This window comes from Otolemur garnettii, unplaced genomic scaffold, assembly GCF_000181295.1.
Source record: "Otolemur garnettii isolate 467f Iridium unplaced genomic scaffold, OtoGar3 scaffold00014, whole genome shotgun sequence".
In the NCBI taxonomy this organism is placed as follows: domain Eukaryota; kingdom Metazoa; phylum Chordata; class Mammalia; order Primates; family Galagidae; genus Otolemur; species Otolemur garnettii.
Genome location: NW_003852409.1, coordinates 24,096,912 through 24,109,890, shown reverse-complemented (window position 1 = coordinate 24,109,890; position 12,979 = coordinate 24,096,912). Strand labels below are relative to the sequence as shown.

Sequence of the window (12,979 nt, the reverse complement as noted above, 5' to 3'; positions counted from 1 at the left end):
GAGACTTTGTCTCAGAGAAACCCCCCCAAACCAAAGTTTTTAGTGCTTATGTCTGGAAAAGGGAATAAAATCATTATAATGTTCAGAATTGGAGTTAATCTAACCCGAAAAACTCCTTTTCTTGAAAGAACTGGTTAAGGGAGTTTTCTGTGATGCAGAAGACTGATTATGAATGTGTTAGAACATGCCAAGCTGAAATGTGTAGGAAGGCATCTACTTTTGCTCAATATAATACATAACAGCTATGTGAGAAGACTGTGTAAAGTACTTGTTTAGTACTTTCTTGTAATTAACAACTTTCTCTTCCCTGATAACAATAATTCACTTATTTTAAATACATATTTTTTTCTGTAGGTTAAATTTTATTGGTTATAGAAATTTTACTTGAAATATGGTATATAGTAAGGTAGTAACTTCAGTAAATAAATGTCTCCAATGATATCAAATGTCTGGCTGTGTAAGGTGACATTGATACACAAAGTAAAAACTAGATTAAAAAATAATACAAATTTTTAAAAATGGGGGGCTAAGTCTAAATATATACAAGAACTTTTGTCTGAAGGTGAACCAACACTAGCTTGAGAATAAAGTTTGTTAGAAGTTATTGCCAATATTAGAATTTACTTCTTGTTTCTCTAGCACCTAGCACAGTGTCTGACACATTCAAGGCATTTATTTGAATAAATTGGAGAGGTTTTTTTTTTTTTAAGTAGAATAGAATTCTCACATTAAGTCTATCTCATGGTAAGAAATGGGCTGTGATCAGTGAATACATATACTTCTAAATTTAACAACCACAAATACAATTTAATGGCATTAATTCTTTCAGCTCCTAGAGTAGTATATAGCAAGCACCTAATATGTTGTTAATATGCAAGTCCTTTATTAGGTTGAGCCATAGGAAATTGCCAATAATAACTGACTTACTGATAGGAATAACAGTTCCTTATGATTCAGTTTAATTCTAACATTAATTTTATTTGAAAGTCTTATCATTGTTCTTTCTTTAATGCATTAGTAACTGCTGATATGAAGTAAAAAGTAAGTTGTTTTGTGTTTATAAGTTAGTAATTTCTTTTTAAAATCAGTTAGTGAACTCTTTAAAATCAGAGTTCTGAACAAGTATGCCATCAGTAACTCACTTCATCAGTTAACAGAGAAGGGAAATTTAGAGGGAGACGAGACTATTCATAATCTTGTTTAACTTAAATTTATAAAGATACTTTTTGTTTGAAATTTTCCAGATTAATATTTTTTATTGAATATTTCCTAGAATGAAATATTGGAATTGCTGAGATGTAAATAGTTTCTCTTTTTTAGTTGTTTTCTATTTTTGAGGCAAGGTCTTAACTTTATTGCGCAAGCTAGAATATAGTGGCAGGACTCACACCTCACTGTTGCGTCCAACTCCTGGGCTCAAATAATCCTCCTTCCTCAGCTTCCAGAGTAGGTGGGTCACCATGCCTGGCTAACTCCTAATTATTTTATTTTAGAGATAGGATCTTGCTATATTGCCCAGGCTGGTCTTGAACTCTGGCCTTACGCAGTCCTCCCACCTCAGCCTTCTAAAGTGCTGAGATTATAGGCATGAGACACTGTGCCTATGGATCTTGCATGAGAATGTTAAAGCATCATTCATCTAAGAGAATTTGTTTATTTGATCAATTTGGCAAATACAATTTTATTTTGACTTAATATAACCAACATTTTGTTTGTATTCAGTGTGCTTTATCTTATATATCTTAAAAGGATAGCAGTGATTAGTTTGAATAACTTGTGTATACTTTCCTTCTGAAGTAACACAGTTTTCTTTGTTTTTAGTGCCACCATGGCAACTGCACCATACAACTACTCTTACATCTTTAAATATATCATTATTGGTAAGTTTATTTAACTTATACTATTGTTACACAAAGAAGGTTCACACACAAAATATTCATATACTAATGCTTTTTAAACAGTACCACTTCTGAAGGAGTGATTTTTCTGACTGTCAGACTAAATCTCCTTTAATAAGATTTATTTTTGCATTAACGTTGTACCTTTTGCATTGTGGCCCAGGTACTTCTGTAGTACAGTGCTGGGTGTCTTATGATGTGATTGATGTTGGTTGTTCTTGAGAGTTATTTAAAGGGTTATTGATACTGAGAATGAGATTAATGTTCTGGTAGTACTGAAACATTGCAAAAATATGAAAGTCCTTAGATCCCTCTGGTTCAAAAACTTGGTGGAGAATATTGTTTTAATTCAGCATGAGTTGTATAATATACATAAAACATTTCCCTCAACTGGTGTTTTTCCCTTAAATTTTAAGATTTTTCTCAAATTAAAAGTCTTAATGGTATTTATCCAACCATAGTTGTAAGAATACATTTAAAAGTCACATGCTTTTCGGTGAATTCTTCACATTGGAACAGTTTAATGTTGAACTTATATGACTTTATAACATTCTTTCATTAAGGGTTAAAAGTGGTGTAGTTTTAGAGTCACGTTTATTCATGAAATGCAAATTCTTTAATTCTGTGGAATTCTGTAAGAAATATGAGATGAAACAGGGACCTAGTGAATCAGGCTTCTAAAACTCAGTTTATTTATGCTTGTTATATGCTGCCCCATTTGTCACTCTTAGAAGCCTTTTACTTCTATGCTTGAGTGAAGGGAAAAAAATAAAACAAAACTTTGAAACAAGCCAAAGTTCAAAATACCATTACAACCATATTTTTATTAAAAAGCACTGCTTGGCACCTGTGGCTCAAGTGGCTAAGGTGCTAGCCATATATACCTAAGGTGGTGGGTTCGAATCCAGCCTGGGCCGGCCAAACAACAATGATGGCTGCAACCAGAAAATAGCGGGGTGTTGTGGTGGGCACCTGTGGTCCCAGCTACTTGGGAGGCTGAGGCAGGAGACTCACTTGAGCCCAGGAGTTGGAGGTTGCTGTGAGTTGTGATGGCATGGCACTCTACCCAGGGGGACAGCTTGAGGCTCAGTCTCAAAAAAAAAAAGCACTTCCCACCTGGTGGCTGTTTATTCATATAATTTACAATCAAATTCTATCACTGCTGAAGATTGAGAAAAGTCAATTTGTATGTAACAGTGAAAAACTGACCTAAGATCTTTTGAATCCATTATAAAGTCGGGAAATACAGTTACTCTGTGACCCAGGAACTTGTGATACAGTAGCGGGTATAGCAATCATGGCATATAATTATGAGAATGTAAGATTAAGGAATGTAATTGTTACCTGAAACTTTTTTTTTTTTTAAACAGGGGACATGGGAGTAGGAAAATCTTGCTTGCTTCATCAATTTACAGAAAAAAAATGTAAGTTCAACATGTGGGTTAAAACAATTAATAGTTTTCTTTATCAACGTGTTTCTGCTTTTTAAAAAGTATTGTTGTCAGTGTGCTTTATGCATTTAAATATAGCCTTTCCCTTTGCACTTTTCTCATTAGGTGCAGTGATTTTTTTTTTTTTTTTAACAGAAGTACAAGTGAAATGACATAACAGTATATTTTAGAGTGTTGACTTTTGTACACATTATACTGTAATCATATTCACTTGTTTAGATTTCTTGAAGGTAAAAATGTAAAGTTTTTAAAAATACATAGAGTAATGTCAAACTCAATTTTTTTATTTTCTTTCTATTAACAGAAATTGATTATCTTACTGGGAAATTTGCTGCATGTATCATTTGTTAAATAATACTATTTCGAAATACTGATAGAGAAATGGACCAATTCATTGTAACTAATAGGCTAAATATGTAATTGAAAACATTCCTATATAATTGAATTCATTTCTTTGGCATTTTTGTTGTAATGTTTTATGAAGAGTCCAGCATGTTCTGTGTGCTTGTACTGGAGAATAGTGGGTTTAGAGTATAAATGGCCTAGTTATAGGGAAAGGAGTAATTAATTTGTCCTATTACTTAAACATACATAACTTGTCATTGTTTAGTAAGTATATGTTAAGCATGATTTTTTTTTTTGAGACACTGTTAATATTTTCTTGGATAAAAATTTGACTAACAACACCCAGAGTCCAAGTCATTGATTGATTCGTTATAGGTAATGATTGTCAGAAGGCTAAATATATATAATATTGATATTGGGAAGAGTTCATTAAAATCCTTATTTTTACTCAGGAGATTCTTTCAGTTGAGGGTTTATCAAACTGTGGCCAGAGAACCAAATTCAGTCACATTGCCTGTTTCAGTTGAGTAGTTGACAGACCATTTGGCCCCACAGAACTTGAGAGATGTCTATTGTGTGGTTCTTTCCAGAAGTTTGCTGATCCTTGTTCTAGTCCAGTCATACTTCTGTCCGACCTTCAGGGTCTTTGTTTCCGGTGGTAGCATTAGTCTGTTTATAGCCCATGAGTACTAGTAAATCATTTAATTATTCAGTGGAATTTTCCTCAGTAGTCTTTAATTGGAAATTTTCTGAAAGTTGGGACATATTTTTTTTCTTCCCTAACAGTTATGGCTGATTGTCCTCACACAATTGGTGTTGAATTTGGTACAAGAATAATCGAAGTTAGTGGCCAAAAAATCAAACTGCAGATTTGGGATACAGCAGGACAGGAGCGGTTTAGGGCTGTTACACGAAGCTACTACAGAGGAGCTGCAGGAGCTCTTATGGTGTATGATATCACTAGGTAAGAGATGAATCATTTTTCAGCCTTCATACTTGGGGGAGTAATCTACTTTGGGCAGTTTTTAAGATAATTGATTTAGGCAATTCTTTAGTTTATAATTGTATGACTACAAATGAACTTATTTGGGTTTTGTGGGGTTTTTCTCAATAAGTTGTTGCTGTGTAAAACTTAATAAAACTTGTTGGTTTTCTTTTTTGAAAGTTGGTATGACTGAAAAACTTTAGAGAGATATTGGATAGAGCTAGTGGAACAGTATAGTTTGAAAAGCAGCATAAGCTGAATTATTTGAGGAGAAATAATACTTTATACATAACAGTTTTTTTCACCAGTAAAAAGCAAGTTTTGGGAAGTTACTGTATTCAGTCTCTAGTATTAAAGTTTATACTTTCTCAAAACAAGGCCAAGCAAAGAATTATATCTGCTTATCCAGCATGGGAGGTTATAGAAAGTTCTGTGCTTGGCACCTGATAGTGTTGGGTTTTTTTTTTTTTTTAATTACAGATTAACATGAGGGTACAAATGATTAGGTTACAATGTTTGTATTTGTTAGGTGAGGTCCCTGCTGTGTCCTGCACCCAGGAGATGTGCCATATATATTGTGTGCATCTGAAGGTGTCTGCATACTTAATTGCTTATTTCCTTAAATGTATTTTGTCCTAAAATGGATTAAAATGACTTTAAATAACTGCATGTGGCAGGATTAAATTTACTTCAACATAGCTGTTGCTGGAAACTTAAAGCACTTGATATAAAGAAACAAAACTATACTCTATGTAAAGATTGAACTTTGGAAAACATGGAAAACTGTGCTACTTCATTAGACTCTGTGTTGTTTTTCTTCTGTAAGGTAGAAAATGAACTGAATCACCTTTCATGTTGATGCAAAGCACCAGCCAAAAGCAGTATGACTCTTTGGGGGTAGAGATGGGTGAGTGGGACCAAGTGATAATTAGACTTTCAGGCATATTTCCTTTTGAGAAATGATTATACTGTTTTTCTCCTGAAGTGTCACAATGCAAGTTAGCATATTAAGACCCTGAGAAGTTCTACTTAACTTTGTTTAATTTGGTGTTTCCTAAGCTTATTTTATTGAGGAATGTACTTTGGGATGCTTTAGAATAAAGTCGCTATAATTATAGTGCTTAAAGTTTCATTAAGTTCTAGAATTGGCTGGTCTCAGGGCAAAAAAGAGTGAAACAAGCCTTAATGCTCTTCACTATGGCCAATTAGTAACATTGGTAAATAGTAGGAAATACAGAAATAGTCGGAAGACTATTAAGGAACTTGGCTACCTTTACAGAACTATCTCATTTTAAAAAGTGAAGAATGCATTTCTGAAAAAGTCACATAATTAAAAACTCCATGCATTTTTAAAAAATTTAAATTTAGTGATGTATGCTTAAAATGTATTTGTTTTTATTTTAAGTATACCTTTTAAGCATGGTAAATGGCTTTTGGTAAAATTTGTGTCTCTTCAAGTCATCAAAAATGCTTAATTTGAAAACAGCTGAAATGTCCTTCAATAAATGGATAAACATGATGTGATATATCCATATAATGGAGTGTTAGTTAGCTGTCAAAAGGAAAGAAGTACTAATACACATTACAGTGTGGATAATATTTGAAAACATTATGCTAAGTGAAAGAAGCCAGACACAAAAGGGACATATTGTATGATTTCATTTAGGAAATGTGGTCTCAGGGAAAAGGAGAGTAAAACAAGCCGTAATGCTCTTTACTATGGCCAATTTATAGAGACAGAAAGTGGATTGCTAGGGATGGGAAGTCAATTATAATGGATACAGGGTTTGTCTTTGGGGTGATGAAAATGTTATGGAGTTATATAGTGGTGATCAGTGTACAACTTTAGTTATACTAAAAATATTTATTTTAAAAGGTCTTATGATATATTTATTCATTGTATCTCAATAAAACTTACTGAAAAAAAAAAAAGGCTGGGTGCAGTGGCTTACTGCACTTGAGAGGCCAAGGCAGGTGGATTGCTTGAGCTTACAGGTTCAAGACCAGCTTGAGCAAGAGCAAGACCCCATCTCTGAAAATAGCCAGGTGTTGTGGTGGGCACCTGTAGTCCAACTGTTTAGGAGGCTGAGGCAGGAGAATCACTTGGGCCCAAGAATTTGAGGTTGCTGTGAGGTATGACTCCATAGCACTCTACCAAGGGTGACTAAGTGAGATTCTCAAAACAAAACAAAAAAAAACTGAAAAAAGTACTTCAGGCTTTATAGATAGATACTTTCTTGACTTGGTGATATTTTATAGTGACATTGATGTTGCAGTTGTGACACCAGTTTTTTTTTTTCTATTTTTAATCTCTGACATTTTTCATATGTACAAGTGTAATTCTTTTTATTCTTGGCATTGACTCTTAATTATTACAGGGTGCTCTTCTAAATTGAGAGCATAGCCATGGTAGTTTTTTGCCATATCATTTGATGTATTTAACATCCACACCAATGTTAGGGAGTATTTTAACATTTTTTAAGCATTAGTACCACCAGTTAATGAATATTTATTTACAGATTTAAGATTATCACAATAATATTTTAAATTGAAATTTAAGTTACTAATATTTAAGTTACCAGAATCATTGACAGAAGTTTATGGTACCTGTAAATAATGTGGTTTACAGGATCTTGATACTGCAGTACTTACAAAGGCTTTTCTGTTTATCTCACTTTCCCTGCCAGCTTTGAAATTTTAAATTCATCAAAATCAGCATAAAGTTTGGACTTATTTAAGGTTTGTTCATGAAGTAAAACATATTTGTGTAAAATCAAGGTATGCTAGTACTACAAATATTGTACAGTGATAAGGCTTGTGGTTTTTAAATATGATATTTAGGCTGGACACAGTGGCTCATGCCTGTAATCCCAACACTGTGGGAGGCTGAGGCAGGAGGATTGCTTGAGGCCAGAGTAACAGCCTGGGCAACATGCCAAGATCATGTCTTTACAAAAAATAAATGCAGATGATATTAGACCATTGTTTATTTAGAAAATTCTGAAACATTGGGGGGGGAGTGTTATTTTGATATGGCATTGTTTTTGACATTTAAATAGAGATTTATATACATAATATGATAAAGTACCTAAAAAGGGTCTGAGAAATGAGCTCTTATCACATGTCATTGGGAAAAGATTAAATATTTTGAAATTCATGTGAGTGTTGGCAGCTGGAGGCATGCAATATATTCATAATTATGACTAAGCTAACAACAGTTGGAGGACACATGGTACGTGTAAAAAAGGCTCTAGGCCTGGCTTTGACATCATTTAAATCTTTATGGTCTTCTGTTTTGTCATGTGGTAAATAAGTAAGATGGATTAATGTTCTCTTGAGTCTATAAATCAGAAACATTTTTAACTTTTTTTGTTATCCTGACCCCTTCGGTAGATTCTATTTTGTATAATATTGTTGATTATTTGGGTTTGTTTGCCATCCTAGGGCCTACTTGGCTAGTGCAAATGAGCCTGTGTGTTTTTAAAGGGGGAAAGGAGATAGGACAGTCTGAAACCCAACTGATTTAGCTGCCTGGCAAGTAAGAGTTCAAAGTTAGGATAAACTTTTCTTTGGTGTCTGGGTACTTGAATTTCCAGTCAAATGTATTAAATGTCTTTTTAAAGCCAGTTTTTATGTGGTTGTAGTTTACTTTTTAAATTATTAAGGAAAGGCGAATCATGTGCCAGGTTATAATAGTGTGACTATCTTGGTTTATAATCAAAAATTAAAATTTAAAGTCATAGAAAAATGTTTTCTATTGAATGTGTTATTTGTTAGGCATTTTGGTACTGCCTTGTCTCTGTTTAGTGATTGAAAATCTGGATGATTTAAAATTAATTTTAGTTTTGACTTAAGCTTGGAAATTCTCAGTGTAGGATTTTCTAACAGTTTTCTATGTTGTTCATTGCTTGTGTATTGGTCTGTTTATGATGTGCTTTTTAAATGTAAATAATTATTTGTGACATGTAATTAGCAAAGTTGGATATTGAGTTATTTATTTAAAAATAATGGGTTTGGCAAAATTTTTGAAAGTATTTGATAGTATTCACAACTGTTTTTCAAAATAATTAGTTAAAGCAAGAATACTCCTAAGATCTCTTGATTAAAATATATATTTTAAATATTTGTTGAAGTTTCTTTTCTGTTAAATGACAATTATGTGGCAGTCACAAATTTAAACTTTAATTTTTGCAGAAGAAGTACATATAACCACTTAAGCAGCTGGTTGACAGATGCAAGGAATCTCACCAATCCAAATACTGTAAGTTAAGTGACATCTTATTATACAAAAAATTAAGATCTAAGCTAACCCCAGAGGAAAGCCATTTACTGGTGAGATTTTTGTACTTAGATACTAAGAATGAGAAAAATCTTTATTTTTCAATTAAAGAAAATTTAACATGTTTTTCAGTCTAAATATCCTAGGTTTTGCATTTTATTATACTTAATTTTTTTGTTTGTGTTTGAAAAAACATTATGAATATGGTAGTCTCATATCATACAGATGCTGTGAAATCTGAAATTTTAATTGAATTTTATTAATTTTTGGAATTACAGTTTTAAAAGGGCACTGCATTAGTTTCATAGAATGTTACCATTGAAGGAAGCTATACAGAGTGTGTAAGATATCTCCCTGTGTTATTTCTTATAACTGCATGTGAATCTATGATTTGTTCATTGCAAATGTCAATTATAAATAAAAAGGATTCTCCATGCTTTAAAAAACTACCTTTTTAACCAGACTGAGAAGTTATTTATTGAGATTTTAAAGGCCAAGCCACTCTGCTGGACTGCAGCGTGCAAAGGTAAACGTTGGTCCTTCATCCCAAGAAATTAATAGTCAAGCAGGGAGAGAATCAGTAAGTATGCAGATAACTATGCTGCAGAGCACACTGAAAGATGAATTCTAAGTAGAGTGACTGGTACAGTGCTGGGCTGTGCAGTGTCCCCAGGATGATTAGTGTCAGCTTTATAGGGGAGTGGTGTTTGATCTGGTCATTGAGGTGGGGTGGGTTAGGTTTCAGTAGATGTTTTTGTCACGACCACATAAACTGTCCTGACAGTTTTTTTTTTTTTTTAAGAGACAGAGTCTCACTTTGTCACTCTCAGTAGAGTACTGTGATGTCATAGCTCACAGCAACATCCAGCTCTTGGGCTTAGGCAATTTTCTTGTCTCAGCCTCCCAAGTAGCTGGAACCACAGGTGCCCGCCACAATGCCCAGCTATTTTTTGTTGCGGTTTGGCCAGACTGGGTTTGAACCTGCTATCCTCAGTATGGGGACGGTGCCCTACTCACTGAGCCACAGGCACGGCCCAGGTTTCAGTACCATGTTTCTTTGAAAATAAGACTCTATCTTATATTTATTTTTTCTCAAGAAGACACACTAGGGCTTATTTTCAGGGGATGTCTCTGCACTGAAATGCATGGCATGGCTGCATAGCTATGCCCATCTCTAGGTCTTATCGGGTAGGGTTTATATTTAACAAATGCATAGAAGTCCTGCTAGGACTTATTTTTTGGGTAGGTCTTATTTTCAGGGAAACACAGTAGATGTTGAGGGTATTCCAAGAAGAGGAGAGGAAAGGCACTTCATCTGTGACTGACTGAGCTTCATGAGAACAAGGCCTGTGCTCACTTCACTTTATCCCCCCAGCACTTAGCAGAGACCTGATTTAGGAAATAGGTAATCAGTGGTATGATTAGCTTTTGTCAGGGAACAGCAGTTTAATCATATTAAGAATCAGTTAACAATTGTTTGCTTATTATGATAGGGGACTGTGCCTGAAACTTTCATTTCCATTATCACATTAAACCCATTGTAGATGTATATACGAACCTATAGATGAATGTTCATACCATTTTTTTTTTATGCATAGCCAGAAATATAAACAGCCCAGCTGGCTACTGACTGGCAGGTGAATGGTTATGACCTGGTACATCCATATGGTGGAATGCTACTCAGCCATACACAGGAATCAATTATTGATACATGCAACAATTTGAGATGGATCTCAAGGATGTTAGACTGAGTAAAAGAAAAAGACAATCTGAAAAGACTCTATAAACTATAATTTCATTTATAAAACATTTTGAAAATAACACAGTTGTCAAGATGGAGAATAGATTAATGGTTATCAAGGGTTAGCAATAGGGGTGGAAGGTGGTAGTGGTGCGATTAGGGCAACATAAAGTAGTTTCTTTGTAGTGATGGAATAATTTTGTACCCTGACTATGATGATGCAAATCTATACCTGTGATACTATTGCATGTATTGACTGTACACATAGTCATGAGAGCATGTAAAAACTGTGAAATATGAATAAGGGCTATAGATTATACCAGTGCTTGTTTCCTGGCTTTGAGAGTGTACTATAAGGTTGCCTTTGTAGAAGCTATGTACTTTCGCATTTTGTTGCTGGCATGTTTTGCATCTCTGTGTAATTAGCCTGCTGCTTTATGTCTCCCCTTATAGGGAGATAGGAATCAAGTTTGGAAATTCATAGTAAATTGGGAGGGGAAGCAATAGTTCTTGTTTTGAGTACTTGTGTTATAGTGGCACTGCAGTAGGCCACTCTGATTTTATAGACTTGATTGTATACAAATTGATTACCTTCTGATTTTATAGACTTGATTTTGTACAAATTGATTACCTTTTTAAGTGTCATTATTATTTATTTATTTATTTATTTTTTGAGACAGAGTCTCACTATATTGCTTGCCCTCGGTAGAGTACTGTGGCATTACAGCTCACAGCAACCTCCAACTCTTGGGCTTAAGTAATTCTCTTGCCCCAGCCTCCCAGATAGCTGGGACTATAGGGGCCCGCCACAACGCCCAGGTATTTTTTGGTTGCAGTTGTCATTGTTGTTTAGCAGGCCTGGGCTAGGCTCGAACCCACCAGCCTTGGTGTATGTGGCTGGCTCCCTACTCTCTGAGCTACAGGCACTGAGCCGCTTTATTCTTTAAAAGACCAGTGGACTGTATATGAAAATTTCTTTCCTTCCATAGTAGGTACTTATCCACACTGATTGAGGAATATTCACTTTCATTGTACTGTTTAACTGTACTTGCAGAAGGTTTATAGCCAAAATGTTTGTTTGTATTTTTTGAGACAGAGTCTCAAGCTATCATCCTGAGTAAAGTGTTACAGGGTCACAGCTAACAGCAACCTCAAACTCTTGGGCTTAAGCAATTCTCTTGCCTAGGCCTCCTGAGAGCTGGCACTACTGGCACCCACCGCAACCTCCAGCTATTTTTCTGTTGCAGTTGTCATTGTTGTTCAGTAGGCCCAGGTCAGGTTCGAACCCACCAGCCTCAGTGTATGTATGTGGCTGGCGCCCTACCCACTGAGCTACGGGCGCCACCATAAAATGGTTTGGTTTTTTTTTTAATTGGACAAAAATTTTTGTAAGTGGAAGATGCAGAAGGTATAATTCCACATTTTCAGTCAAAACTATCCATTCCTAAAGTAGCTAAACATATCTGTTTGGAAGGGGAAAGGAGAGGAGGGCAGTTTTACTAGTTGATGTTAGATGGTGTCCCCCCCAATTTGTATTCATTCTAAGAAAGGAAAAATGTGTATTAAATTTGTCATACTCAAGTCACATTTGACTTCTGTAATTACAAGAGGTGCTCAACATGACTTGTATACATCTTTTGTTACCTACCAATGTATCTTTTCTTTAAATGTGTATACATTTTTTTGGTACCCTCTGTGTTCGTACAGTTTATCCATAACCTCCACCCCTCAAAGACAAAAGGCCTTTGCTAGTTCTTATTTTATTTATTTATTTATTTATTTTGGTGACAGAGTCTCACTATGTCTCCCTCCATAGAGTGCCGTGGTGTCTCGGCTCATAGCAACCTCTAACTCCTACGCTTAAGTGATTTTCTTGCCTCAGTCTCCCAACTGAGGGAGACTGGGACTCTAACTGGGATTACAGGCGCCTGCCACAACGCCTGGCTGTTTTTCGTTGCAGTTGTCATTGTTGCTTAGCAGGCCCAGTCAGGTTCGAACCTGCCTGCCTTTGTGTAGGTGGGTGGCACCCTAACCATTAAGCGATAGGCACCAAGCCACTTTTGCTAGTTCTTAAAGCAACATAAATTTTTCCTACAGTTTTGCAGAGCTGCCTTTAACTTTGGCCTAACTCCAGTTGTATAAGTGGGTATAGTAGGTGTGACATTTTGCCTTGGATTTGAAATTAGTGCATATGTGTTGCCCCCTTTGCCTCCTCCCACCTCTTTACACCCCCTATGCATAACTATACATATACAGATTTGTTTTTTTTTTTTTTTTTTT

General features: G+C 35.1%; 1 protein-coding gene across 1 annotated transcript in view; it reads left to right on the top strand.

Moving 5' to 3' along the window:
- RAB14 (RAB14, member RAS oncogene family) overlaps positions 1-12,979 on the top strand; it is a 30,055-nt gene that overhangs the window by 11,622 nt on the left and 5,454 nt on the right. The window contains exons 2-5 of the mRNA XM_023510569.1: positions 1,822-1,880; positions 3,269-3,322; positions 4,481-4,658; positions 8,874-8,940. Coding sequence (XP_023366337.1) covers positions 1,829-1,880; positions 3,269-3,322; positions 4,481-4,658; positions 8,874-8,940 — 351 coding nt within the window. The 5' untranslated portion in view covers positions 1,822-1,828. The remainder of the gene's footprint in view (positions 1-1,821; positions 1,881-3,268; positions 3,323-4,480; positions 4,659-8,873; positions 8,941-12,979) is intronic.